The sequence below is a fragment of the Phocoena sinus genome, chromosome 4 (assembly GCF_008692025.1).
Source record: "Phocoena sinus isolate mPhoSin1 chromosome 4, mPhoSin1.pri, whole genome shotgun sequence".
Classification (NCBI taxonomy): domain Eukaryota; kingdom Metazoa; phylum Chordata; class Mammalia; order Artiodactyla; family Phocoenidae; genus Phocoena; species Phocoena sinus.
In genome coordinates this window covers 137,083,658-137,111,364 of record NC_045766.1, presented here as the reverse complement: position 1 = coordinate 137,111,364, position 27,707 = coordinate 137,083,658, and the positions used below count along the sequence as shown (strand labels likewise).

Here is a 27,707-nt window from a genome sequence, read left to right as displayed (position 1 = left end):
CCTAGAAGGTGTCAGATAAGCATTTCTTGAAGGAACAGATGAACGAACAAATGAACACGTGGACGCGTGGGTTACTTCCGCAATCCTCTCCCGTGACCGTCTGCTGAATGATGCTCCCCTTCGTGTCTGGCCGCCAGGGGCTGAAGCCAGTGTCCAAGGCCACTTTGGCCAAGCCTGACATAGACGTGGACCCCTCAGGGGAGGTGGGGCTGAGTGGCAGCAGAGGCTCCGAGCCCAGGCAGCCCTACCACCAGGCAGATCCAGTGGGGACAGTGTCCTCCAGTGGCCACAGGAGTGCGTGTGAGCACAGGTGCCTCTTGCCTCCATAAGCAAGGATCTGGTTTACCCTCCAGCCCTTTAATTCTGTTTCTCATTTCTGCCCTCCCGCCTTTTCTCTGACCCCTCTCCCCTGCCAAAGGAGGCAGTTTTCAGAGCTGTGAAGAAACTTCCTCAGATGAAGCAATTTGTCCCTCAGAGACAGAGAGAGAGAGACACACACACACACACACACACACACAACCGGGTGAGAGGGAGCTGAGACCGAAATACAGCAAAATAGAAATACAGCAAAATAGCCCGAAAGGGAAGATGCAGGAGTACTGGGAGATCCCACCCCGTCTCCTCAAGGACTCACGACCTACTTAAAGGGACACCGGCAATATTTTGGTAAGAAGGGTCAACAGAACTGTTAAAATACAGAAGTGAGTGCTCTCGGCAGGCAAGGACGACAGACGGGGCTGCAGGGGACAAAAACCGGCCCAAGGACTGGCTGCGACTCACCCTCCTGCTGGCCCTTCTGCCTCTCTCCACCGGGGGGCCCTTGCCCTGGTGGACAGCCTGCTTGGGGACGCCCCTCTGCCCGTGGCTGCAGCCTGGCCCGTGACGAGCCTTCACGTCTGCCGCCGGCGGCCCTGCCAGCTCTCCTCTCGCCAGTGCGCAGGCCAGGGCAGGGCGGCCCTCCCTCGCTGCCGGGCCCCATCAAGTTCTCCCCGAGCCCTCCCGCGTCTCCTCACCTGGCAGCAGGATTCAGACACGAGCCCCACCCAACTACAGATGCAGGACGGCCCTGAGCGGGCATACTGCCCACCCGGCGGGGCGGGCGAGGCTCCTGTCGCAGAAGGCTTCCCTTCCCCAGTCACTACCCAGATGGAAGCAGGTGGCCTTAGACGAGGACCGGGAGGTGACACCGCCTGGGCTTTTATTGCCGAGTCTGTAATTTACAGTCGAGGAGACAGCTGACAGACAGGCAATGGTGCCTATCAATGTGCACTTCCGCTGAAGGAGTGCCGGCCCCCTCCCACCCATTCCCGTCGCCCCTCCACTGGGGGTGGCCGGGGAGCCAGCGGTTCACAGGGACAAGGGACCCATGACGACTCCTGTTTGCACGGGGATCGACCCCTACAAAACACACCGTGCTCCAGCCGCAGGCAATGTAAAAAGACCTTTTTCCTCTGAAGAGCTGCCAGCATCTCACACATTATCCTTTCAGTTTGGCAGCCCGGGTAGAGAGGCTTTGCTGTCAGTCGGTGATGAACCAGAGAAGTAGCCTGGAAAAGCTTTTGGCGCAAGTGCATTTATCACAGCAGATGCCACCTCCGGGGAAAGCTTTCCTCTCACGAGTTCCCAATCCTGGCTGTGCCTCAAATCACCAGAGGAGCCTTAAAGAAGCCCGATGTTCAGACTGGGCCCCAGACCAAGGAGGGCAGGACCCGGGTGTTGATGTCCGGCAGGTCTTTGGGGGACTTCAAGGTTGAGAACCACTGGTCAAAACAGCTGCTATTTGACATTTTAAGATGTCTTCATGTTGAACGTGACCCACACCTGCACTATTTACAACTCTGCATGGATTCACCCGCCAGCTCTCCACGTGGTAAATCATCCCACTTGCCACTTTCCTGTGTAGAGAGAGGCAGACTCTTTTTCTGGTTAACTGGGCTGTGGATTAGCAACAAGCTGACGCTTCTTTCCAGCTCTCTTCTTTGCTGCTGACCTGAGCTGACAAGAGTGTGTTCTTCCATCCCCAGCGGCTCCCTGCCAGAGCCTGGACCGGCGGGGTCCCAAACTTGCCCTCTGATTTGGTTCAGACAGGGAAGGGGTCCTGGGTGTAGCCTCACCTGCGGGACTCACCGTGTTCATCGTGCCAGAGGAACAGCATCGAGGGCCATGAAATCATCTGTAAACTCCTCAACGTGAAGCAGCCGCACCAGCTTCTAGGGCTCCACCCATCACCACCTGTTGGTCACATCACCAGAGTCTCCTGCGCTAAGAGGAGACTCCAAACGTGGGAGGCCTCCTGCAGTGACAGCACGTCATACGTCTCAGCCCATGAGTCAGGTCTGCTCCCAAGAGGGAAATGACCATGCCAGCATCCCAGGGACTAAGAGCAGAGGCACAGACTGCTAAGGAAAGGTACGTTTTTTGCTTTGAAAAATCAGTCTAAGAAGTTAACCTATTTGGATACCAAACTGTATCTAAAGTAAAATCTCAACTCTCCCCCCGTCCCCAAAATAAAATAACATTAATAAAAACAGAAATTTTAAGGAAATATGCCGAAACAGTAACAAGGGTTCCCTCTGGTGGTGAGATGGGTGACTTCCACCTCCAACGCGTTTTTTCTACTTCACTCTTTACTAACTTTCTAGAATGTGCATTACCACCTTTAAAATCAGAAAGCAAACACAACAAACTTCCAAAAGTTAATCAACTATTTAGAAGCTAAAGTGATCTAATAATCAAACACTCTAAAATTCAACAGAATAAACCTTCTCGAACCACCTTCTCCTCTAATTCTAGCCGTGGAAGGAGTCCACCCATAAAGTGTCTGTACTTTCACACAAGTATTCCAAGGGGGTGATTTACTGATTTTCACACTAGGTAACATTGAACCGTTCCAGTCTCAGAAACTCATCAAAAAGAGAATTTAGTCTATTAAAATGTTCACATATCTGAGGTAAAAATGTGTGCTAAATACAACAGCCAACATATTTCTGGAGAAAATTGGTCCACGCGTATCTTCTGTTACAGAAATCCATTTTCTAGTGTCCGTCAGGCTCCGTCTGATTCCACTGGTCTCAGGTGTGTTTGGTCTCGCCCCTCTCTGGGCACACGGGGGTCCCCAGACCTAGCAGCCTTCAGGCACATGACAGGTCTCATCAGGGGTCCAGACCTTGGGGACCTTCTTTGTGCTCACTGAGTCTCGGCCGCTTAAGCTCCGGGGGACTGACATGAAGGTCTCCAGGCATCTCTAAGATGTGAGCACACACAGGGTGGACAAGTGAGTGAAGATGTCTTTAAGTTAAGAGCTGACGTTTACAAACTGAATTTCATGCGCAGACAAGGAACTGAACTGCCTGGCCAGGTCCTCTATGGATCTAAGGAGAAGGTCTACCCCAGTGGTTCTCAACCCGGGGCGACTGTGCCTCTCGAGGGACAGTGGGCAGTGTCTGATGACATTTTAGAGCGTCACAAGTCGGGGCAGGGGATGGGTACCAGCACCCAGGGGCACTGCTAATCATCCTGCACCCACAGCGCAGCCCCAGAGCGAGGAATGACCTGCCCAGATGCCAACACTGCCGAGGCTGAGAACCAGCCCGGCTCTACCCATCTCCCAAATCCACCGTCTGCCTAGCAGGGAGCGCCTTGGCGGGAGGGTGGGCTCCTGGATGAGAATACACACGCAATCAGTGGGTTTAAACGACAGGCCTGGTAAGATGCATCCTTGCTTTCTCAGAACTGACTTCAAGTTAGGTGGTGCTCATTTCCCAAAGAGATGGTATTCTATCTTTAATTATAGTAAACCAGTAACAGTATCACTTACCTGATTGAATTTCTTCTGTGGAAGGGCTGGAAATTACGCTGGTTGGTATAGAATTCAGTGGAATATCTGTCTTTAAGGGTATTAAGTTTATTCTCCTTGATTAAAAACAGAAGTAAAAGGCCATTAGTATCATCGGAATGGTTTGCATACAATACCAAATGTCAAAGGAAACATGTAAAACTTTCAGCTCATATTATGCAAGGCATTGAATATAATGTCAATATGCCCCCTTACTTAGTAACTAAGATCAGGTATTAAGTTAAACCATCACATAAAAGTAAGAGTCAGCTTAAACCTTAACCAGTCATCTAAGTTTCAAAACCCGTGTTTTCTGAACTACCGATGACATGCTAAACACTCTGCTAGATGTTTCCTGCATAAGCCTATCAGACATGGCTTCCAGTGTGGAAAGCTCCAAAGTATAGATGGTTCTTTTTTAAAATCCACAGTCTTAATTCTCAACAACTGTTTTTTTTTTTAAATTATAACTGCAAGAAGCTCGCAAGAAATTAAGAGGGGAAAAACTTCAATACCGAAAATGTTTCAAAGAACACTTTCCCACTCCCTTCCCCCACTTAAAAATAAATTTTAAAAACATTGCTAGGGAATTCCGTGGCGGCGCAGTGGTTAAGAATCCGCCTGCCAATGCAGTCGACACAGGTTCAATCCCTGGTCCAGGAAGATCCCACATGCCGCGGAGCAACTAAGCCCGTGCTCCACAACTACTGAGCCTGCAATCTAGAGCCCACGAGCCACAGCTACTGAGCCCGAGTGCCTAGAGCCTGTGCTCCGCAACAAGAGAAGCCACCGCAATGAGAAGCCCGCGCACCGCAACGAAGAGCTTGCCCCCGCTCGCCGCAACTAGAGAAAGCCCGCGTGCAGCAACAAAGACCCAACGCAGCCAAAAATAAATAAATTTTCAAAAAAACATTGCTAGTCTGTAGGAAGAGATACAGAAAGAGCCCAGCATGACACCTAAACCACATTATTGATCCGCCAATGAAGTTGCGTGAACGTGGCAGAGCGCTCCCCTCATCCCCCCCACCCCCGGCCCCTTCCCCAGGCCGCCTCCCAGTGTTGGGCGGTGGGCCGGGGAGAAGGCTGTGTGCAGGATCACAGGTGTCCAGGGAAGGAAGCCTGGAGGCCAGCTGCTGCCTGACGACAGGGGCCATGCTGGGCAGTTCTGTCCGCTCTGCAGTGCCAGCCGTGAGCTCGGGCGCGTTCACCAGCCAGACGGGCATGAACAGGGGAGAAAACAACAGCAGCGCCACCTGGAGGCTATTCAGACCCGAGGTGCCGCTCACCATGAGCCAGTCTGCTGGACACGCCAAAACCCCGTGGAGGAGGTGCTCCTTTGACTTCCTACCTATTGTAAGGGCCTGTTACCGTCTGGGCAGGAGAACACGGGTAAAGAACGGGGACACGCTTCCTGCCCTGGGGGGCCTGTACTCTAACTAGGGAAACAGAAGCATAAATCAAACACCTGCTATCGAATGCGACGTGTTGTGACACAGAAAAGGGCTGAAGGGACATCCAAATGGGTCTTCTGGGAGGACTCTAGTGTCACCCAGCGGAGCAGGTGTCCAGGGCGTCCCCAGAGGGTGGAGGCACAGAGGCCTCCAAAGGCAGAGCGTGCCCTGGGGACCTGACGTTCGGAGCACGTGGGACGAAGGAGAGTGAGGGGTCACCGTGCTGGATGGCAGGCTGCCACAGAGCCGGTGACGGGCCGGGCGAAGAGCCGGGACCTCACCCGACGGGGAGGAAATGGAGCCAACAGAGGTCTGTAAGCAAGGAAGCGGCACTCTCAGGTCTGATGTTAGGAAACATCTCTCTGGCAGCTGTGTGGGATTTCACCTATGAGAGGGGCTTTCGGCTTATCCTGTCTTTTGACAAGGGAAGGCAGTTTCTGTTCCCATCACAGCTCTCACCGGGGTGTTGACTTGCTCCAGGCCTGCAGTGTGTTCAGAGTGACCCTCCGGGATGGGTGGGCTTTCACATTCTGACTGCCGGGCTGCAGGGTCTTCTCCTCTGAGGGCCCTGCCAGGAAGCCTCTGGCACCGGGAGCGGTCACAGGGGTGTCCTTGGCCGCCTTGGGGGCCGGAGACTGTTTCGCCTGAGGGGGCGTTGCAGAGGGGCTGCTGGGGTCCCGGACTCTGCTGCTGGGAGTTCCCTCTCCCAGCCTGGGTCCTGGCGAAGACCCTGGGTGTGTCTGACTCTTGGTTTTCTTCGCTGTATCGGGAGTTCTCACACACACAACTGGCTTCTCTTTCAAGCGAATTCCGAGCTCATCCTTCTCGAACGTCACAAAGGAACAGTAACCATCCGTGGAAGAGATGGCCAGGAAGGCCCCGTCGCTGGACCTGCGTTCCCGAAACAGAATAGAAAGCGAGAAACTTTACCGAAGTCTACAGGCCACTCTTAGCACCCTCATCACTGGTTAGGAAATGGAAGTTCAAGCATACTCACAAGCTTTGTCTGAAGGCAAAGCCTTTTTCAAGGGAAAAACACAGCTGAGAAAGGATCTGTGCGGGCTCCTCCCTCACGCCCTTTCCCTCCCAACCCACCCCTGCTTCATCATCAAATTCGCCGGAATAAAGGTGAGATGACCTTTTTTTTTTTCTTTTTTTTTCCCTCCAAGATAAAAAGAAGATGAGGGCTTCCCTGGTGGCGCAGTGGTTGAGAGTCCGCCTGCCGATGCAGGGGACACGGGTTCATGCCCCAGTCCGGGAAGATCCCACATGCCGCGGAGCGGCTGGGCCCATGGGCCATGGCCGCTGAGCCTGCGTGTCCGGAGCCTGTGCTCCGCGGCGGGAGAGGCCACAACAGTGAGAGGCCCGCGTACCGCAAAAAAAAATTTTTTAATAAATAAATAAATAAATAGAAGATGAAAAGAAGATAAAGAGTGATAAAGAGCAAGAACTAGATGGTAGGTGGCCAGGCCCAGCCTGGGCCCGAGCACACAGTGGAGACAGAACTGGGAGCTCAGGGGTGCTGAGAACCCCAGGCAGAAAGGCGAGGGCAAAGTGACCCCTCAGGACGGGCACAGTTCTGGGGCCCCTCCTTGTCTGCGCAGCAGGGGCCCGCGTGTGTGGGCTTCCTCCCGGAGGGCCTGGCGAGTCCCCACAACACCAGGGACCCCGGGCCTCCCCTTGGTTTATGAGAATTAGATGAACCACATCACAGTCTGCACGGCATCAACACCCACTGCAGTCACAACAGGAAGCAGTACTTTAGCAAGTTAGAAACAGCTTTCCTTTTTACGTTGATTCCTTTAAATAAACTGGTAAATAAGGGCCAAAAAAGCCAACTGTAGGATGAAATGCTCCCTGACCCGAGGGGCAACTCCAGGGGAATGTACGCTGTCTCCCCCATCCACTCACCAGGAAATATCACTCAGGGTGTGGTAATGTATGTTAGACACGTAACCAAACGGGAACAGCTGCTGGGTGTCGTACAAAAGCACAGAGTCTTCAGAAGCCACAGCAAACACCAAGCGGTAGGGCAGGCTCACCAGCTCCACACCTGGCTCTGGTGATGGGCGAAATCAGGAACAGAAAGTCAAACAAGCAAAAGCAAAGTTCCCAAAGAAAACAAATTTTCCCCAAAAGCCCTCTCCCCAGGGACGTAAGTGATGTAACTTTACTAAATGCTTTATGGAAGAATTCAGTTTTTGTATTATTTTATATAGGAATATAAGAATTAAGGAGACCCATGCAGGAACCAATGAGGACACTGTGTTATGATTCAACACTCATGAGCACCTGCGGTTCAAAAAGAAGAGAAGAGGGCTTCCCTGGTGGCGCAGTGGTTGAGAGTCCGCCTGCCGATGCAGGGGACGCGGGTTCCTGCCCCCGTCCGGGAAGATCCCACATGCCGCAGAGCGGCTGGGCCCGTGAGCCATGGCCGCTGAGCCTGCGCGTCCGGAGCCTGTGCTCCGCAACGGGAGAGGCCGCAGCAGTGAGAGGACCGCATAGTGCAAAAGAATAAAATAAAATAAAATTTAAAAAAAAAGAAGAGAAGAAAAAGTTGTGTGAATGAGGCAAGTCACCCTGAGGGGTCACCGCCTGATAAGGAAACATCAGGGTCACGTAGAAGCATCTCATGAAGTGATGTTTTAATGCTGTCAAGTTAATCATAGTCATTCACATAAAGGATTAGAAACTTAAAAACAGCTTCTGCATCCGGCCATGGAGTAACAGAGACCTGACCGACCCTTCACCTGAAACAATTAAAATACCAGGCAAAATACTGAAACGGGTTTTTTTTAAGACACTATCCATTAGGCCATGAAGAACAGCAATCCCTCAGAGACAGGAAGCGAGAGAGGTGAGCCCTACGATCACCTCCGTTTACTGCCTGGAGTTTCCAGGCCCAGCAGAGGTGGAGGGAACGCAGGCGGCGCCTGGCAGACGCCCTAAGCTGGGAGGCCAGGAGGCCCAGGCGACTGGAGCGCACGGGTGGAGGGGCGGAGCCAGAGCCCCAGGGGCCTCGAGACTTCAGCTGAGTGCTGACCAGTGCCGCACGCGGGAAAACTAGCCAGGGCAGGAGCGAGGGCCACGGGAAAGAGAGAGCCGTCCCTAAGGAAACCGTAAGCAAAATGAAAAGACTATTTGCATGGGAGAAAATATTTGTAAATGATGTGACCAACAAGGGCTTAATTTCCAAAATATATAAACAGCTCATAACAACTCAACAACAACAAAAAACAACCAACCCTATCCAAAAATGGGCAGAAGACCTAACAGACATTTCTCCAGAGAAGACATACAAATGGCCAACAGGCACATGAAAAGATGCTCAACATCGCCAATTATTAGAGAAATGCAAATCAACACTACAATGAGGTACCACCTCACACCGGTCAGAATGGCCATCATCAAAAAATCTACAAACAATAAATGCTGGAGAGGGTGTGGAGAAAAGAGAACCCTCCTACACTGTTGGTGGGAATGTAAGTTGGTACAGCCACTACGGAAAACAGTATGGAGGTTCCTCAAAAAACTAAAAATAGAACTACCATATGATCCAGCAATCCCACTCCTGGGCATATACCCTGAGAAAACCATAATTCAAAAAGATGCATGCACCCCTATGTTCATAGCAGCACTATTCACAATAGCCAAGACACGGAAACAATCTACATGTCCACTGACAGATGAATGGATAAAGAAGATGTGCCACACACACACACACACACACACACACACACACACACACACAATGGAATACTACTCAACCATAAAAAAGAACAAAATAATGCCATTTGCAGCAACATGGGTGCAACTAGAGATTATCACACTAAGTAAAGTCAGAAAGAGAAAGACAGATACCATATGATATCACTTATATGTGGAATCTAAAATATGACACAAATGAACCTATCAGTGAAACAGATACAGAATCACGGACATAGAGAACAGACTGGTGGTTCCCAAGGGGGAGGGGGTCGGGGAGGGATGGAGTGGGAGACTGGAGTTAGCAGATGTAAGCTTTTTTATATAGAATGAATAAACAACAAGGTCCCACGTATAGCACAGAGAACTATGTTCAATATCCTATGATAAACCATAACAGAAAAGAATATTAAAAAAGAATGTATAACTGAATCACTTTGCTGTACAGCAGTAATTAACGTGACACTGTAAATCAACTATACTTCAAAAAAATTACTTTTTTTTAATAAAAGAGCCACCCCTGAAGCTCACACAAGGCTAGAAACAGCACATGTTCCCACCAGCCAGAGTGGAAAACCGCCCACTTCATGGGCATCAATTAGAGCATCCAGGCGGCTCTGCCACCGTAGTGAAGAGATTAGCCCTAGACTAAATGCCCCTGTGATCCCACCTGACAAAGCCTAACAGCAAGACCCCCAAGACGCAAAGTGTTTCCAAGCAACCTCACTGCATCCCAGAATAAAGCTCAAGGATATTTATAAGGATGAAAATATATCCGGCATCCACTAAGGTAAAATCCACAATGTCTAATAGAAAATTATCAGATGGACTTCCCTGGTGGCGCAGTGCTTAGGAATCCGCCTGCCAATGCAGGGGACACGGGTTCGATCCCCGTTCCGGGAAGATTCCACATGCCGTGGAGCAACTAAGCCCGTGTGCCACAGCTACTGAGCCTGCGCTCTAGAGCCCACGAGCCACGACTACTGAAGCCCACGCGCCTAGACCCCGTGCCCCGCAAAAAGAGAAGCCACCGCAATGAGAAGCCTGCGAACAGCAACGAAGAGTAGCCCCCACTCGATGCAACTAGAGAAAGCCCGCGTGCAGCAACGAAGACCCAATGCAGCCAAAAATAAATAAATTAATTAATTTTTTAAAAATTATCAGGCATTCCAAGAAGCAGAAAAATATGACCCATAATGAGGAAGAAAAAATCAATCAAAACCAATCCTTTGTACACAAAGCCATTAAAAGAGTTATTGTAACAAGTGTATTCCACGTGTTCAAGATGCAAGAGGGAAGGTGTAAAGCAGAGGTACGTGAGGAAGACCCAAGTTGAACTCTAGAAGTTCTAGACTACACCGTCACAGATAGAAAATACACTGGATGGCACCAAGGGCAGGTGACACGGAAGAGCAGTGAACTCAAAACAAGCTGTAGAAACCATCCACAGAGAGGAAAGAAACAAGTAACAGAGCATCAGTAAGCCATGGGTAACTTCAAACAGTCTAATACGTGTGTAGCTGGAGCCCCTGAAGAAGAGGAGAGAGAGGGGGGATGACAGAAAAAGTATCTGAAGAAATAACTGGCGAAGTTCTCCAAATTTGATGAAAACTATAAACTCGTAAATCTAAGAAGTTCAATGAACCCCAAGCACAAGAAACATAAAGAAAACGGCAGCAGGCACACCGTAATCAGATTGCTGAAAGCCAACTGATTAAAAGAGAAAAAATCTCAAAAGCAGCCGGAGGCGGAAAAACAGTGAAACAAAAATCCAATTCATATAATTTTTCCATAATTTTCACTGCATAGGAAATCAATAATAAATGACATTCAACCTGCTTCAGTAGAAAAACAAAGCTAGTATTTTTAGCCCTTTAAAGTTGCTTGCAGCAAAGAAAGTGTATTCTAGACAACGCAAAACCTGACACGTATTTTGATAACATCAGTCTTTGCTCTCAAGACTGACCAAACTGAACCAACCCACATACTCACCTCTCCCCACCCACCCTGGTGACCTGCCTCAGAGAACGTGACACACCCCTGTGGCTCTAAGGTACCTGCTTCCACCACTGGCCTCAGCTCAAAGTAGACGGGGCAGCAGCGGACAGCGAGCGTCGCCTTCCCAGGACACGGAAGATGGGCGATAGGCCTGCAAGATGAATCGCGGTTTTTGCAAAAAAAGCACCGTCACTCAACAAAAGCAAAAAAGAAAGGGTAAATAAACATTTCAGATATTTCTTCAATTGCATACCTTTTAAGATTTTTCCTGGAGAAAACATAAGTTGTATTTGTTACGTTTTCACCCGACTCCACACATCCAGCTGGGGAAGCAGCAGAGGAAGGCAAGGCCGTGTTATTAAACTGTCCGTCAGCAAAGACGCGTAAGCATCACTTCTGGTTTGTAAAAGATTCTCCCCGGAACATTATTACCTGGACAATGTTTCTGTGACTGAGGACAGATGCAAACACCCTGTCCCTGCCTGGGCTCAGCCCTTTACTCCAGTTCTGCCCACCTGTCACCTCCCCAAGGGGCTCAGCTGCCCCAGAGCCCCTTCCAGGCCTGGGTGGGAAGAACATAAAGCAGGGAGCCCTGACCACAGCAGACCTTTGCCTGCGAATCCAGCCAATTCCTGCTAAAGTGCTATGATCAGACCCCCGGCTCTCTGTCCCCTGGATTGACCTCAGTTGCCACCCAAAACCTGAGACTCAGGCCTTTTCCCATCAGCCTGATGGAGCCCAAAGGCTGCCAGGAGACCAGCCCTCTGCTGACATCTCCAGCCCCTGCAGAAGCTGCCTTTGCCCTGGGGAGCAGCCCACATCTGAGAGCCCTTCTACACTCACCTCAGGCTGTACTCAAAACCAGGTCAGATCCTGTTGGAGAATGACCATCACACACAGTTGCTCTTGGGAACATCTCCCTGTTTTACATTAACATTTCCTCACACACACACACACACACACACACACACACACATATGTAATCTTCCATGTGACCATTTCATACCCGCTGGGTGGGGGGCAGCAGACACAGCCAGTAGTCTTTCTTCTCTCTTCCCATCTCACCCCATCCTTCCATCCCCAAGTAATCCATTTTAACGAACCATCAGTCATTCTATATTTCCCCCATGCTCACATAACTGTTCCAACCAGTTATAACTCAATCGCTTGTATATTCATATGGTGGGTTTTTTAAATCTATTTTACAAAATGGGGTATTATTTATACTTTTGCTCATTTTGCTTTTCTCAGTCAATTACTCATGACAGTTAACCTGCGTGACACTAATGCATCCTTTCTTCAGTAGCTACCTACTATGCACTGGTCTGAAAATACCGTAATTTATTCACCCATTCTCTGTTAACGAGTATTGTTTTGTTTTTGTTTTTTTACAACTAAGAGCCATGCTTGGACTTCCCTGGTGGCGCAGTGGTTAAGAATCCGCCTGCCAATGCAGGGGACACAGGTTTGAGCCCTGGTCCAGGAAGATCCCACATGCTGCAGAGCAACTAAGCCCGTGTGCCATAACTACTTAGCCTGCACTCTAGATCCCGCGAGCCACGGCTGCTGAGCCCATGCGCCACAACTACTGAAGCCTGCGCACCTAGAGCCCGTGCTCCGCAACAGGAGAGGCCACTGCAATGAGAGGCCCACACACCACAGCGAAGAGTAGCCCCTGCTCGCCACAGCTACAGAAAGCCTGTGTGCAGCAACGAAGACCAAACACAGCCAAAAATAAATAAATAAAATAATTAATTTAAAAAAAGAGAAAGTGTCATTAAAAAAAAAAAGCTATGCTTGCAATAAACATCCTTGGACATACACTCTTATGTACTGTTTTCATTTCTTAAGGAAGTGAATGTCAGACAACGGGCGGATTGGCTCAAGAGTACGTGCATTAAACGGTTACCAGACTGCCTTCCCAAAAGGCTCTAACAATCCACACTCTCTCCAGCAACAGCCATACACATGCCCATCAGCGACAGATATTTTCACTTTTTTCCAGCCTGAAATGAATAAAAGGATACCTACTGATGTCACGTTAACTTGCGTTGCCTTGACTGTCGGGTTTCCGAACACCTCCCCGTGTGTGCCAGTTTTGCACCAGATTTGCTCTTCTATGAGCCGCCTTGTTGTACCTTTCTCTCGTTTTTCTCTTTTGGGTTTTTCTCCTTTTGTCTTTTTGTTCTTCTTGCCAATTTGGAAGAGCCATCGTATATGATACTTGTCAGCGCTCTCTTTTCTGTACCATAACCATTATTTTCCAGTCCCATCGTACGACTACTGATTTTGCTTACTGCGTCTTTTGCCATACAAAAGCTCTACATTCAAATACAGCAAAGTAGGTCTATCATTTAAGAGCTGCTGGGTTTCCAGTCTTAGTTTGGTCTTCCCCAGTCCTAGAATGTCCTCCTAGATTTTCTTGCAAGAGTTTTATATTTTTACCATTTTTAAGTATTGAATTCACCTGCAGTTTATTTTATTTATTTATTTTTAAAATATATTTATTTTATTTATTTATTTTTGGCTGCACTGGGTCTTTGTTCCTGCGCATGGGCTTTCTCTAGTTGTGGTGAGCGGGGGCTACTCTTCACTGTGGTGCGCGGGCTTCTTATTGCAGTGGCTTCTCTTGTTGTGGAGCACGGGCTCTAGGTGTGTGGGCTTCAGTAGTTGTGGCACGCGGGCTCAGTAGTTGTGGCTCGCAGGCTCTAGAGTGAAGGCTCAGTAGTTGTGGTGCACAGGCTTAGTTGGTCCACGGCATGTGGGATCTTCCCAGACCAGGGCTCAAACCCGTGTCCCCTGCATTGGCGGGCGGATTCTTAACCACTGCGCCACCAAGGAAGCCCACCTTATCCATCTGATAAGCTAAGAGTCCAATTTAATTTTTTTCCAGACAGCTGGACACTCCAGAACTATTCACTCAATAATCCATTCTTCCCACTGAAATACCACTCAGGTCACCTATTAAATTCCCTTTTATCCCAGAATCTATTTCTGGATTCTCTGTTCTGATCCACTAAGCTATTGTTTATTCCTATACCAATACCATACTGATTTGATAACAATAGCACTACAGAATCTCTGACATTTAGACAGGAAAATGCCTGCTCAAGTATTATTCTTATCTTTCATACTTTTTTACTATTCCTTGCATTTACTCTCCTAAACAAATCCGAGATGTCATCCAATTAAAAAACCAAAAAACCGAAACAAACCAACAACAAAAAAAACCTTAAATGGGATCCTAATTGGAAATCAATTATCATGTTAATTTTTAGAACACGAAATCTCTCTATTTGTTCAGAACTTGTTTTATAACCATCAATAAGACCTTCTAGTCTTCTTCATAAAGGCTCTATGCCTTATTAAATTTTTTCCTATGCATTTCCACGTCTTCTGCGTTTTGCACTGTTACGAATGGAACAATTATCCTTTTCACATTTCTAAGTACTTATTCTACTGTAGCAGATACAGATTTTACGTATTTTATAATATCTAGCCACCTTATCAAATTCTTTTTTTTATTCTGAAAGTATTTTTTAAATCTCTTGGATTTTCTAGAAACACAAACCTATCACAAAGTTTTATTTCTTCCAATCTCTGTAATTTCACTTCCTGCATTTATTAATACCACCAAGAATAATAATGGTGGCAGCAGATAACCCATCTGGTACCCGATTTTAAATGAAAATATTTTGGAGCTGCCATTTAGGAAAGGACCTGCTACTGAGTTTAGTAAACAACTTTCAATATACTTAAGCAACTACTTATTCTTGGTCCTGGGACCACCCCACCCCCCGGCCAATGTCATTCCCACGTGTTCCCCAATGTCCTTTTACAGCCTAACCCACACATGTGTGTATGATTCACACACTCTTGGGGTCTCCTCTGCCCAGCCTGGCTGGGACACTTAGTGGCAAACCTGACCTGTGCCCTCCCATTTGGCCCAGCCCCGGGTCATGTCATCGTATCATACACAGGATGGTATCTGCGCCACGGAGAGCAGGGGACGGTCTCCTCTGAGACCATGTTGGCAACAGCACTGCCCTGGATCATCCTGCTGGACTCAACCTCTCACCCTCCTGCTGAAAATGACCCTGACGTGTCTCTGCTGATTCTGCTGACCTGTCAGACTTGACCACTACACTCCCACAAGTTATTCCAACCAGACCTGTCTGTGCCTAGACCCTGTCACAACAGGCTGCTTCATTATTAAGAATAAAAGTGATAAAGGCACTTTATCATTAGTTTTAGAACGATGACCTCCATATACATGTCTAGGGAAAAGGCACTCATTAAAATTTTTTTTAAGTTGAATTTGCCTAAGGGAGTATGTTTATCACTCTAGTCTAGTGGCTCCCAAACTTGTCTGTACATTAAACTCACTAGAAATCTTTTTAAAATTCCAAAACCCAGACCACACACTCCAAACCAATTAAAACACAATCTCTGGGAGTGGGACCCAGGTACCAGCACTTTTTGAAGCTACCTGGAGGTTTCAATGTGCGGACAAGTTGGGGACCACTGCTTTCATCAGAATTCCCTGAGCTGCAAAGAGCATCACAAAATCAGGAGCACAGACACCACCACCGCTGCTCTCACGCCCTTAAATCAAAAGCCTTGTTAAACACACCTGGTGTGAGGAGCAAAGATCCATCAGGAGTGAAACTAAGTCTACGAAAGAATGATTTCATGCTGTCGTCATGGAACATCCGGTAACTTCTCGCCTGCGGCACAGAGTCTAAACGTTATTCCAAACCTTCACATTCACAATAAAGGCTTACCAATTCCCATTTTTTTCTCTACACGTTGTCATTTCTTACTGACATAATAATAAATGAAACTGAAATAAATTACATATCAAATAATCACGCAAGTCTGCAAGGGCAATCACTCGTGAACTGATCTCCCATTTTTGTTAAGGAAAGCTGTGTGTGTGTGTGTGTGTGTGTGTGTGTGTGTGTGTGTGTGTCTACGTGTTTGTGTGGTTCTATACTTATTATACAAATAACCCTCTGTAAGAGCACACACCACACTGTCAACAGTGGTCTGTCTGGGGAATGAGACCGGGAAAAGGCAGGAAGGTGACTAGGAGCCCTTTGCTTGTTATCTGTGTGTTTATATTTAGAATCTCCAACCGAATGAACACTTTTTAAAAAGAAAATAGTAATCCTATCATCTTTTCAAACAACATTTCTTGAACACCTGTGTGGAACAGTTTTTGCTACCATGCACTGACACTTCATGAACAGTAAGCGTTTAATCCTCAACCAGGCAGCACTCTCCTAACTACCCAGCTGACCTCTCAGCGCCGGCCAGCTCACACAGCCCGCTCTGCCTTACGTGCTGTCCCAGGACTGGATTTGCACCTCATCTCTGCTTTGGTTTTTGTTGTTGTTGTTTGTTTGTTTTTAACTTTATTGAAGTAGAGTTGATTTACAATGCTGCGCTAACGCCTACTGTACGGCAAAGTGACTCAGTTATACATGTGTATATTCTTCTCCATATTCTTTTCCCATCTGGCTTATCGCAAGACATTGAATACAGCTCCCTGTGCTACACAGTAGGACCTTGTTGTTTATCTGCTTTGTTATAGTAACCAACTTGCTCCCTTTCACCTACTAGGATTAGAGTGCTATCTTCGTTTACCAGTTCTTTCAAAAATCAAAATCCTTTCCATTCCTGAGTACCAGCCCGATGGCCAGGGAGTCCCCCTCCATCTGCCAAGAAGGTGTATCGCCGCTGCTGGACCCACCTGCCTTCCTGTTGCCTAGTGCTGTGGTCTTCCTAGTCAGTGGTTCCTGAACCTCACTGCACCTCAGACCGTGGGGGCCCTGCCTGCTTCAAGCCAAGTGAATCACAGCTCTTGGGGTCGGGCCCAGGCACCCATATTTTTACATGCTTCCCAGGTGACTCCATACTTCAGCCACGGTTGGAAACACTGTCCTCCACCATCACCTCTCCCTTGGCCCCCAGACGTCCCCACCTCCGTACAGGCCAGCCCAGACCACCACACTGAGACTTGGTGGTCTAAGAGGAAGTCATATTGCAGTTCAGGTGTCGGGTCCTGGAAACCAGGGGTTTAGCTACGAGCGATGGAGGAGCTCACAACTTCCTAAGTCCCAACTACAGTACGGCTAAGATGGAATGTCAAAACATTTTGTACCTCTCCTTCAGCCCCTACTCCAGACAGCATCTTTGAGACATTAAAAGCCACACGTTTCTTCAGTGTGCTGTACACCCTCAGGATCCTAAATAAAGAAGAAAAGTCTGATTTATTTCTTCTAGTAAACGAATTATGTTTCACAGAGAAACAATCTATTACCAGAACTGAAGATTGCTTCAACAACTTTTGGCCTGCAAAACCACTGACCAATGACTTTCACACTTAACTGAATGACAGAGGCAAATATTAACAACCAGAAGGATATCACTAACTAAGTGGGGAAATACGTCATCATTTCATTCTCTATTGAATGTTTCAACTTGTCAATGGACATAAACTTGTAAGCCTGGCCTTATTTTTCAGGTCTTGGGCATCTGGCTCAGTGGCCATCTGTATGACTGCAGTGAAGTTTATTTTGTGTGGAACGGTCTCGCCCTCAGGGATTTGCAGGAGTAAGGAAAGCAGCAGCAAGTAAATTGGTTGTTGGTAGTTCATATTATTCCCTGAGCTAATCAAATTGTTTCACTCCTGACCGCCTGAATAAAACACATATACCAGGGGACTTCCCTGGAGGTCCAGTGGTTAGGACTCTGTGCTTACCACTGCAGGGGGCACAGGTGCGATCCCTGGTCAGGGAACTAAGATCCCACAAGCCACTCGGCATGGCCACACAAAAAAAGAACAAAAAAACCCACGTATACCAGAAAATAAATGACATTTGGAATGTTACAGGAGATTCTATGAAAAATAAACACTTCCTTAGTGCTTTCATTCCAGCGCCATTTGAAATTCAGTTTGTTACAGTTAAAAGTAGTTGGATAAATATTATAAAGGACTATTCTGACTGGTGAGTGATATGCTTGGCATCCCTGGTTTTGTTTTTTTTTAATTTTTTGTTCCAGGAACACAATTAAATTATTGTGTTTAGGGCTTCCCTGGTGGTGCAATGGTTAAGAATCCGCCTGCCAATGCAGAGGACACGGGTTCGAGCCCTGGTCCGGGAAGATCCCACATGCCGCGGAGCAACTAAGCCCATGTGCCACAACTACTGAGCCCGCACTCTAGAGCCCGTGAACCACAACTACTGAGCCCACGTGCCACAACTACTGAAGCCCGCGTGCCCAGAGCCCGTGCTCCATGACATGAGAAGTCACTGCAATGAGAAGCCCGTGCACCGCAACGAAGAGTAGCCCCCGCTAGCCGCAGCTAGAGAAAGCCCAAGTGCAATAACGGAGACCCAACGCAGCCAAAAATAAAATTAATTAATTAAAAAAATATATATTGTGTTTAAATGTACCAGTAAACACAGCAACAAGACCTCCTTTCAGAGAAGACAAAATATCTTATTTTCATATTAATTTAAATGGAGTTGTTAAAATCACTATAGCAGTAAACTCTAATCAAAAAAGTGAAATAGGGCTTCCCTGGTGGCGCAGTGGTTGAGAGTCCGCCTGCCAATGCAGGGGACGCGGGTTCGTGCCCCGGTCCGGGAAGATCCCACATGCCGCGGAGCGGCTGGGCCCGTGAGCCATGGCCGCTGGGCCTGCGCGTCCGGAGCCTGTGCTCCGCGGCGGGAGAGGCCACAGCATTGAGAGGCCCGCGTAACGCAAAAAAAAAAAAGTGAAATAACTATCCAACCCTACCACTAGTTATCTCTTCTTAAGTCATGTTTATAAAAGATTTTTTCTTTAAAAGTTGCCCAAGAAGTTTAATTCAAAGCTATTTCTGCATTCACTCACCCACTCAATAAAGATTTATTAAGTACTAACTTCGTGTAAGGCTCTTGTCCTAATTAGTTGCCAATTTCTTATTATGCTGTAAGAATAGCAGTAAAACAAAATGCTTTATATGAAACGAAAAATGAAAGAATCAAAGCCAGACTGTGGCTTACATTGGTTAAGCTGTAACAAAAATACCTCTGAAGAAAATTTCAAGCAAACAGAGATGAAAACAACTTGCCAAATACTAACTTACCTGTCACAGCTCAGGGTAGCAACATACTGACCCAAAGGATCCCAGGTTACTCCTTGTACATAACTTTTATGTTCATTAAAAATTGAGATCTTTTGTCCTACAAATAAAGCACACAACACACACATTACCAAAACCCACTAATGCACAAATGGTATAAACTACAATTTAAGTATTGTTCCTTTATGCCGTTCCATAATTCAGCAGTTGGTAACTTAGACTCTACGAAACTCCACGTCAGGCTCTGGGGACCAAAGATGACTTCACATGGCCCCTCCTCCCAGGGAGCTCACAGCTCCCGGTGGGGACAGACCCACCACCAGCATGCGCACTGCGACACGGCGCAGAGGAGAGGGCAGCTAACAAAGCCGGGGTGAGGTCGAGAAGGAGTGAGCTCAGAGTTTGGTTCTCCAGGTCAGGCAGGATACATGGGGCCGATGAGGAGAGAAGAAGGTATTCCGAGCAAACCCACGGGGTGAAAGTCAGTTTAGGCCACTGCAGCAATGACAAGTAGCCGAGACTGCTGGTGTGTGCAAGACCGTCGTGTGCAAGGAAACGGTTCTGGGGGTTCATGGTGTGGCTCAGAGCAACGCTGAGCTGGGAAGTGAGCTGCATTATAAAGATGAAACTGAGGGTCGAAGAGAGCACAGAAAAGTGTCACTAGTTAGGAGGTGACAGCAGACCAGGTGAGAGATGAGGGCCTGAACCAGAGCATTGTGACTAGGGATGGGAAAAGGGCTTTGGGGGAAACATTCAGAAGATAAAACCAGTAGCACACAGAGATTACCCGGATAAAAAGAGGAGGGAGTTAGGAAGCCTTGGCCAGTCTTAAAAAAACAAAACCCAGGGAATTCCCTGGCGGTCCAGTGGTTAAGACTCCGCACTTCCACTGCAAGGGGCGGGCTCAATCCCTGGTTGGGGAACTAAAATCCTACATGCCGCATGATGAGGCCAAAAAAACCAAAAAAACAAAAGCCAAAACCTGCTTCTCTGGGAAGCGGTCTACACCCCGTCACTCGCTCTCCCGACCACTCACTCAACCCTCTGCCGTGGGCTCCCTCCCACTCCTTGCCTGCCCCACCCTGGCCCTGAAGTCGCCAGTGACCTGCCGGTGACTTTACACACTGCACATATGTCAGGCTAACTTTCCTTCCCCCTCCCCTTCTTGAAGGCCTTTAGGGGAGTCTGCTGAGATGAAGGTGGCCAGGGATGAAGAAGAAGGCTAAGGAGACCTACGGAGGTTTGGGGGAGCTGCCGGGGAGAACAGGAGTGGGATCGAACCTCACAAGCAAAAGGGGTTGGGACCCCAGGACCCCATCGGAGGCTGGTGAGGACGAATTTATAGCGGGCCAATATGCAGGGTGGCCGGTTTGTGACCAGCTGTGCTCAGCCCGGGACCAGGAGACTGTCAGTATTGTAGCACCAATCCTGGGCTGGGGTTTTCTTGGTACCGTCGGGTGAAAGAAAAGGGTCTATGTACATAAATGATCCCCTTGGAGAGCAAAGTGGAGAGAGAAAATAAGAGGTCAGACGGGCCGGCAGAGCAGGAATCGAGAGGGCTTGGGGGACCTGAGGGCTCTAGCAGGAAGCAGGGGTGCTGAGGGGCCTGAAGGAGGCGGCTTGGCAGGAGAGCAGGACGCCTGGCTATGACGTCACTGTCAGAGCCCTTAAGTGACAGGCCTTCAAAGAAGCCCAGCTGCAGAACAGTGGACTGGCCGACAGGACAAGCGTGGATCAAGCAGGCGTTCTTTCTAAAGGGCCACCTTGAAGATTACAACACAGACTTTGGAGGAACTAAGGTGATGGGCAGAAGGAATCACAGCATGTGAACTTCCATAAATAAAAACGTACCGACTTTAAACAATTTTGCCCACGTTACACGTTAAGAAAAAAAAAAACGATGGAGGCCTAGGACGTGGTCTTGATTTCCACGCTCCTCAAAACCGCTCCTCCCCCCCACACCCCCTGCTACCTGCTGTGCTGTCCTGGGAGAGTTTGCCACATGCCAGCCAATGACATCTTTTTAAAACATAAGTAGGGGACTTCCCTGGTGGCCCAGTGGGTAAGACTCCGCACTCCCAAGGCAGGGGGCCCGGGTTCGATCCCTGGTCGGGGAACTAGATCCCGCACGCGTGCCGCAACTAAGACACAGCGCAGCCAAAATAAATACGTAAATAAATAAATAAATAAATATTTTTAAAACAATAAGCGAAATCACATTAGTCTACTGCTTAAAACCCATCAACAGCACGTGGTCACACCTTGGTTACAATCTGAGACCCGACCCTGTGGCCTGGACCCACCACCCTCCAGCCTCAGGTCCCCCCTCCCTCCTGCTCCAGCCATCCGGCGATTTCCTACTCCTGGGACACAAGCAGCAGCTCCGGCCGCCGGGCCTCTGCACCTGCCGTTCCCATGAAATAATGCACACGGCTTGCTCCCCGGCTTCATTCCAGTCTCTGTTCAAACTCCACAAGCTCAGAGAAGCCTTCCCAGATCATCCTATCACTCCCGGACCCCTTCAGAGTGCTATCACTTGCTGGCATCATACGTTTGTGTATTCGTCTGACACCCTACTAGGACGTAGCCATTGTATTTACGCATCCTCCAGCACCTGCAAGAGTGCCCAGCCTGCTGGCAGTGTTCAAGATCGTTACAACTGGCTTCAGGGGGTGCTGATGGAGTGTCAACGGACACTGAAATTATCCAACACATGGCCAGATTTGGGAAAAAGAAGACAGTGACACTGGTCCTCCCCAGTGCCGAGTGTCTGGGATTGATGAGAAAGAGCATGACGGAAATGAGGCAAGAGAGAGGACGCTTCAGCTGGACCGCACAGAACGAAGAACAGAGGCCTCTACAGCGTGGATGAAAACTGGGCTGATGCAGTGCTGACACCACAGGGGATGCCAATGCCCCTGCCTGACTCCCGACCTGGGCACTTGGGTTGCAGGAGAATCAGCAGATAAAGAAGAAAAGAGGTTTGGGAGAAGACATCAGGCTTGAGAACAGGACTGCAGGGGGTAAACGTGGTCAGGCGCCAGCCACCACTGGCTTTTGGCATTTCACTGCTATTTTCATCCTACAGTAACTTCTCACATGTTTATTGTCCCCTCAACCAGTGAACAGGTTATTTCAAAGCAGTGAGGTGTCCTTGGCTTGCCTTGATGTCCCGAAACGGAAACCTGATCCCACCGACCCCAACATCGAGCATGCAATGCCTCACTGATTATGACTTGCTAACTTCCTGAGATCCTAAGTTCCAGGACGGCAGGGATCAGCCGTGTGCCGCCCCGCCGGCCCCGTCATGTCTGCACCCCCAGGCGTGTGCGATCTACCTTGCTTTGGCACCAGCAACTCATGACACCACTGCTAAGCCTCATACATTCTGACTGGGCCCTTAAAAATGCGGTGGATCCATGGCATATGGGGCTAATCCCTAACCTGTCCTGCCAAACACCTATTCCAGTTCACTAAAAAAACTCCTCTGAAGCCTTTAAAGGTTCGGCTTTTTAGACACTTAGAATAGTCCTTCCCCCGATAATAACAAAAACATATCAGCTACCTTTACTGACATCCCATATGATGGCCGTGTTATCCACAGAGGCAGAAGCCATTAAATTCCCATCGGTTGCCCAGCAAATATCATACACATCTTCTAAGTGGCCCCTAGAATCCAAAGAGGAGAAAAAGCAATTCTTGTCTCAAGGAGAGAAAAAATTGTCAAAAATTTAAAAGCAAACTCAGGGACCATACATTACAGTGGGACTTTAGGAATTTCCACTAGAGCTATATTAGCTATAGCTATAAACTACTACCTTCAAGGATATTTGTATCTTTAAAATTGATTCAAGTTTACTAAGGAAAATTTTATAAGACAAACTAAGAAAATCCATTTTAATCATATTTTTATCTTTTAAACTATGCCCGTATCACTGTCTTGCATAAGTAAAAGTTTTAAGTGAGATATAAAAGTCAAAATGCGGGCTTCCCTGGTGGCGCAGTGGTTGGGAGTCTGCCTGCCGATGCAGGGGACGCGGGTTCATGCCCCGGTCTGGGAAGATCCCACATGCCGCGGAGCGGCTGGGCCCGTGAGCCATGGCCACTGAGCCTGCGCGTCTGGAGCCTGTGCTCCACAACGGGAGAGGCAACAGTGAGAGGCCCGCGTACCGCAAAAAAAAAAAAAAAAAAAAGTCAAAATGCGCATCAGCTTAATGCATCCAGGTCGTAAGGATAAATCCCTCCCAGGCCCCTCCCGAGGTTACCTCAGGGTTTTTACGACAGTCCAGTTCTCCTTGTTCAGCTGAGCCTCATCCTCCTCCTGAAAAGCGATCTGTTCTGGTTCCTTGTTATCATTCACCTTCCACAGAAGAATGACAGCATCTGTGGAGCGAGTCAGTTAAAGATAAGCCACGCTTTACAAAGCATGGCTCCTTCACTTCTGGATTTTTAGGGTATTAAATAATATCTATGTTGTTCAATAGACACTATGGCCACAAGGATTTACTTCTAAGAATTGGGACAGGAAAAGCAAATTTGCCTTCCGAACAAAAACTCCAAAATCAAACTCATACCAGATCAGAGCTATACAAGGTCTCCTTAAACAGAAGTGTCCCCAGGCCAGCAAAACACTACTGCAAAGCAACTGACTACATTAACAAATCCACAGGCATAACCTGTAAGCGGCCGAATAAGGAAACAACAGAGGCACCAACGCAAGGGTTGGCAAATCATTCCTAGCTGTGTAACCTACGGCCAGTCACTTCCCATCTTGATGCCTCGGTCTCCTCACCCATAAAATGAGAAGGATAACAGTGTCTAGCTCATCAGCTACCGTGAGCATCAAATGAGGCAAATGCATAAAGCACTTACCCCACGATGCCCGGCACATGGTAAGCCCGTGCATGTGTCAGCTGTTAACACCATGGACGTGTCAGATACCTTAGCGTGATGTCACCAATTGTCTGAGTCCTCTAGCTCCCCACGTTCTGACGCCACGCTCACCACATAACCTTCTGACCAAGACGTGGCTTCCCTTCGAGGAATGCCCGAAGGAGGAGAGTGAAGGAGCCGGTGGTGTGGACACACACGTTCTCTCTCTAAATTAACTGGAATACGGGGAGCTTGGCTGAGATGAGACTGGCCCTGACGGACCGGCACTCTCCATGTGCTGACTGACGGATGACAGGTTTCCGGGCCCTCGAGGCCAAAGGACCTGGGCTGCCCTGTGCGTCCTCACAGAGGACGGCCCGCCAGCCTCCCCACTGCCCCCTGTGCTGCTGCCACTCCCCACCCCCTCCCTCGACGGAAACACTGGACATCAGGGCACTGAATTCAACAAGGCTTCTTTCCCTCCTTCTTCAAACAACATCTGAGATTTCTTCTCTTTTTATTCTGACTTCTAGACTATCTTAGTTTTAGAGCATGATAAAATGATTTACTTCTTCTGTATCATTTGATGCCGTTTAAGCACAAGCAGAAAGGGAATTTCCTGGCGGTCCAGTGATTAGGACTCCGCGCTTCCACTGCAGGGAGCACGGGTTCAATCCCCGGTCGGGGGACTAAGATCCTGCATGCCGCGTGGCGCAGGCAGAAAATATGAATCAATCTACTCCCACCAAAGAAACATAATTTAGAGGGCTGTTTAGACTATACTCCCTAAGCCAATTAATTCGTTAATTACACAGAGACATGGAACTGACTGTGATCACTTACAGATGCTAAACTGACAGCCAAACAAGGCCAGGCCAGTTGCCTTGGGACTTAGAATGGTAAGCACCTACCTACTTGTCTCCGATCAGCCCAGTGGGAGCAAGTGGGAAAGCGGCCGTTTTCAAACAGGTCTTCTCTGTTTAAGCTTTGCATCCTCCACCCCTTCACACTCCCCACAACATTATTTTACTAAACTATCTAAATGACAGATTGAGAGGGTCAAGCGACCTCTAAAATAACAAAGTATGTCTAGCTCGAATCTCACTCTTCAATATGAGACACATGGGTACCTGGTTTCTGAAGCATCTTGAAGTACAATACTCACCATCCCCTCCGGATGCTAAAACTTCCCCACTTGGAGAAAAACGCACGACATTGACAGCTTTGGTATGGCGAACAAGACTGGACAAAAATTCAACGATGGCCTTTCCATCTGGTCCTTTTTCTACCTTCCAGATCTGCTGATACGAACACATTCATTCAGAGAAACGTATAGCGAGCACGCACCGTACTGTACCGACGAAAACATCACTACGCTGATTTCCAGAAAGAAAATTTAGTCTTTCTTCTGAAATGTAAGAGGAAGGAACTCCTATCTGAAACATAAACCTACAGTCCCATTGCCTCCCACCTCTTTCTTGTGCAAACTGTTTCCCAGGAAGAAACTGGCTCAGGGTTGTACAGCAATGGGCATCCTGGGCATCCGGTGACATCACTCTAGGTAACAGGACCCCAGGAAGAAAGGTGCTCTCCTTTGCTTTCGTTGTTGACTCAAGGCCCTGAGAATTTAGCCCTCTGGGCTACATAACTAAGTAGTGTGTGTCTGTTGACACTCATTATAAATAGAAGAGTGGAGAATGCTGCTTCAATAGTGCTTCCCTGGGCCTTTCTGCCTCGGCCCCATTTACCCTGACAGCGGTGTCCACCCCCGCGGAGGCCAGCCTGTGGATCCTCCCGGCGGCTCCGTGCTGGAAGTCCAGGCTGTACACTGGCTCCTTGTTATGCCAGGCGATCTCACAAGTGATGACTTTCATCCTCCTGAGTCTTCAAGGGGCAGAATACCGTTCCTCGGGGACCGTTCTTTCTCCAAAGACAGAGGAAAGCTGAAAATCGTCGGTAATGAGGTGAATATTATAGCAGGATCGATGTACTGAGCGCTTAGTAGGAGCCAGGAACTCTGCTAACCGTTAAAAACGCACGCTGCGTTGGGAGAGGATGTTACTGTTGACGTCTGACGTTAACACCTAGCAAGTTTCACCTAAAATGGTTCGCTGAGTCGTGGCTGTTCAGTTTATTCTCCTGCTACCGCCGGAAAAGCAAAATGGGACACCCGGGCAGAGGAAATCAACGCACCGGGTCGGGCCTGGCTGGGCGCCCGCGCCCGCTTAGTGGAGGCTGCCGGGCGAGCCCGGAGAGCTGGGGGCGGGCCGCCTGGGGGAGTGGGCCGCGTGGGAGGGGGCCACCCGGGGAAAGGGGCCGGGACCGCGGGGGAGGGGGCTCTCTGGGGGGAGGAGGCCGCCCAGGGGAGGGGCCTGCCAGGGGAACGGACCGAGGCCGGAGGCGAGAAGGCAGCTCCCTTCCCGCTGGGCCCGGGAAGCCGGGACCGGACCTGCCTGGGAGGAGGCCGCTCGGGGCCGGGGCGGGGATGGGACGCGCGGACGCGCGCTTCTCAGGAGCTATCCCGGGTCCTCGCGGCCGGCCCTCAGCGAGAGCCTCTCGCCCCCCAGGTCCAGCCGGGAAACCTCGGGGACGCGGAAGCCAGCGCGGGGAAGCCTTACCTATAGGGACGTGGTCAGTCCCCGCGGCCGCCACCTCCCGCCGCCGCGCGCGCCGCTTCCCGCGCGCTGCAGGCCCCGCCTCCGCATGGGCGGGACTCCCGAGACTCTCCGCCTCCGCATGGGCGGGACTCCCTGGAGGCCCCGCCCCGCCGCGGAGGCTGGTCCTGCGCCGCGAGTCCTGCGAATCTGGGCTGGCTCCCGCGCGTTTATTAATTCCCTGCGGACAGATGCACAGGTGGAAGAAACGGGGAGTCCATCGAGTCATTCGTTCAATCACTTATTTCCTTGTTAATTCATTCTTTTAGGAAACATTTACTGAGCATCTGCTATATGCGGAACCCTGTGCCAGCCCTGGATACACAGTGGAGAGCGAAGCTGACTCAGACTTACCCTCAAGAGAATTTACAGTCCGGTAAAAGGAAAAGAAGAGCCGTCCTGTAGGACAGGTGGGGAGGCTGTAACTCTTGAGACCCGCCCAAGACTACCAAGTCTTTCACCGGTGCAGCGAATATTTGACAGCTGTAACCTGTATCAGGCCCCCGTTTTGGTCACCGGTGTTTCAAACATAAATAAACCACAGAAACGGTCTTCGGGCTTCCTGTCATGTACACAAATAATTATAATTAAAAAATAAAGTGAAAAGGAGTGTGAAAGGAACAATGTGCTCTTACAGTTCTGAGTACGAGGTTATTTTGAATTTGAAGGCTCAAAGGAAGTTTGAAGAGAAGGAGGCATTTAAAGTGGGCTTCAAGTGATAGAGTTTCGGATGAGCAGCTCTGGGAAATGAGAATTGAAGGTAAAGAAACTACCATTGACAACAGAGGCACAAAGGAGGAGCAATGGGACCTGGCAATGAATGGGAAAGGATGGATGGGTCAATGACCCAGAAGCCTTTGGACATGAATAAGCAGGTCATACGCACATTAAGTTTCAAAGGCAGTTTCAATTCTCCTTCTAAATTAACTGGAATCCTGGTTGCATACATTACTCTGAGAGCTTCCCTGAGATGAGATTGGCCCGGATAAATGGACAATCTCCTTGTGCTGACTAACAGCAGGTTTCTGGGCCTTCAAGGCCAAGGGGCTTTGTAA

At 49.0% G+C, this 27,707-nt stretch overlaps 1 protein-coding gene across 3 annotated transcripts; it reads right to left on the bottom strand.

The window, feature by feature from the left end:
* Nucleotides 1–562: 562 nt before the first annotated feature.
* CHAF1B (chromatin assembly factor 1 subunit B) lies at nucleotides 563–26,701 on the bottom strand. Of its 3 annotated transcripts, none has more exons than XM_032629791.1 (14): nucleotides 26,617–26,701; nucleotides 25,747–25,941; nucleotides 25,164–25,296; nucleotides 23,392–23,509; nucleotides 22,692–22,795; nucleotides 19,130–19,226; nucleotides 17,156–17,240; nucleotides 15,623–15,716; nucleotides 11,243–11,312; nucleotides 11,049–11,140; nucleotides 7,198–7,345; nucleotides 5,746–6,177; nucleotides 3,818–3,912; nucleotides 563–3,244 (listed from the first exon to the last, which is right to left on the bottom strand). In XM_032629791.1, exons 2-14 carry the CDS (start codon nucleotides 25,870–25,872, stop codon nucleotides 3,153–3,155), a joined length of 1,686 nt encoding a protein of 561 aa, XP_032485682.1. In that variant the 5' UTR covers nucleotides 25,873–25,941; nucleotides 26,617–26,701; the 3' UTR covers nucleotides 563–3,152. The 3 variants fall into 3 exon arrangements, with proteins under 3 accessions (XP_032485682.1, XP_032485683.1, XP_032485681.1); XM_032629792.1 differs by having other exon boundaries at nucleotides 23,392–23,486; nucleotides 26,617–26,697; XM_032629790.1 differs by having other exon boundaries at nucleotides 25,164–25,299; nucleotides 26,617–26,681.
* Between the last annotated feature and the right edge of the window lie 1,006 nt (nucleotides 26,702–27,707).

What these genes read in the sequence shown, in the direction of transcription:
- CHAF1B (XM_032629790.1), bottom strand. Translation starts at nt 25,872, where the DNA reads ATGAAAGTCATCACTTGTGAGATCGCCTGGCATAACAAGGAGCCAGTG. An exon ending in ACCCTGAGTGATATTTCCTG is followed by an intron (nt 6,178 to 7,197) that starts GTGAGTGGATGG and finishes TCGGGAACGCAG; the next exon opens with GTCCAGCGACGGGGCCTTCC. An exon ending in CACAGAAGAAATTCAATCAG is followed by an intron (nt 3,245 to 3,817) that starts GTAAGTGATACT and finishes CTCACATCTTAG; the next exon opens with AGATGCCTGGAGACCTTCAT.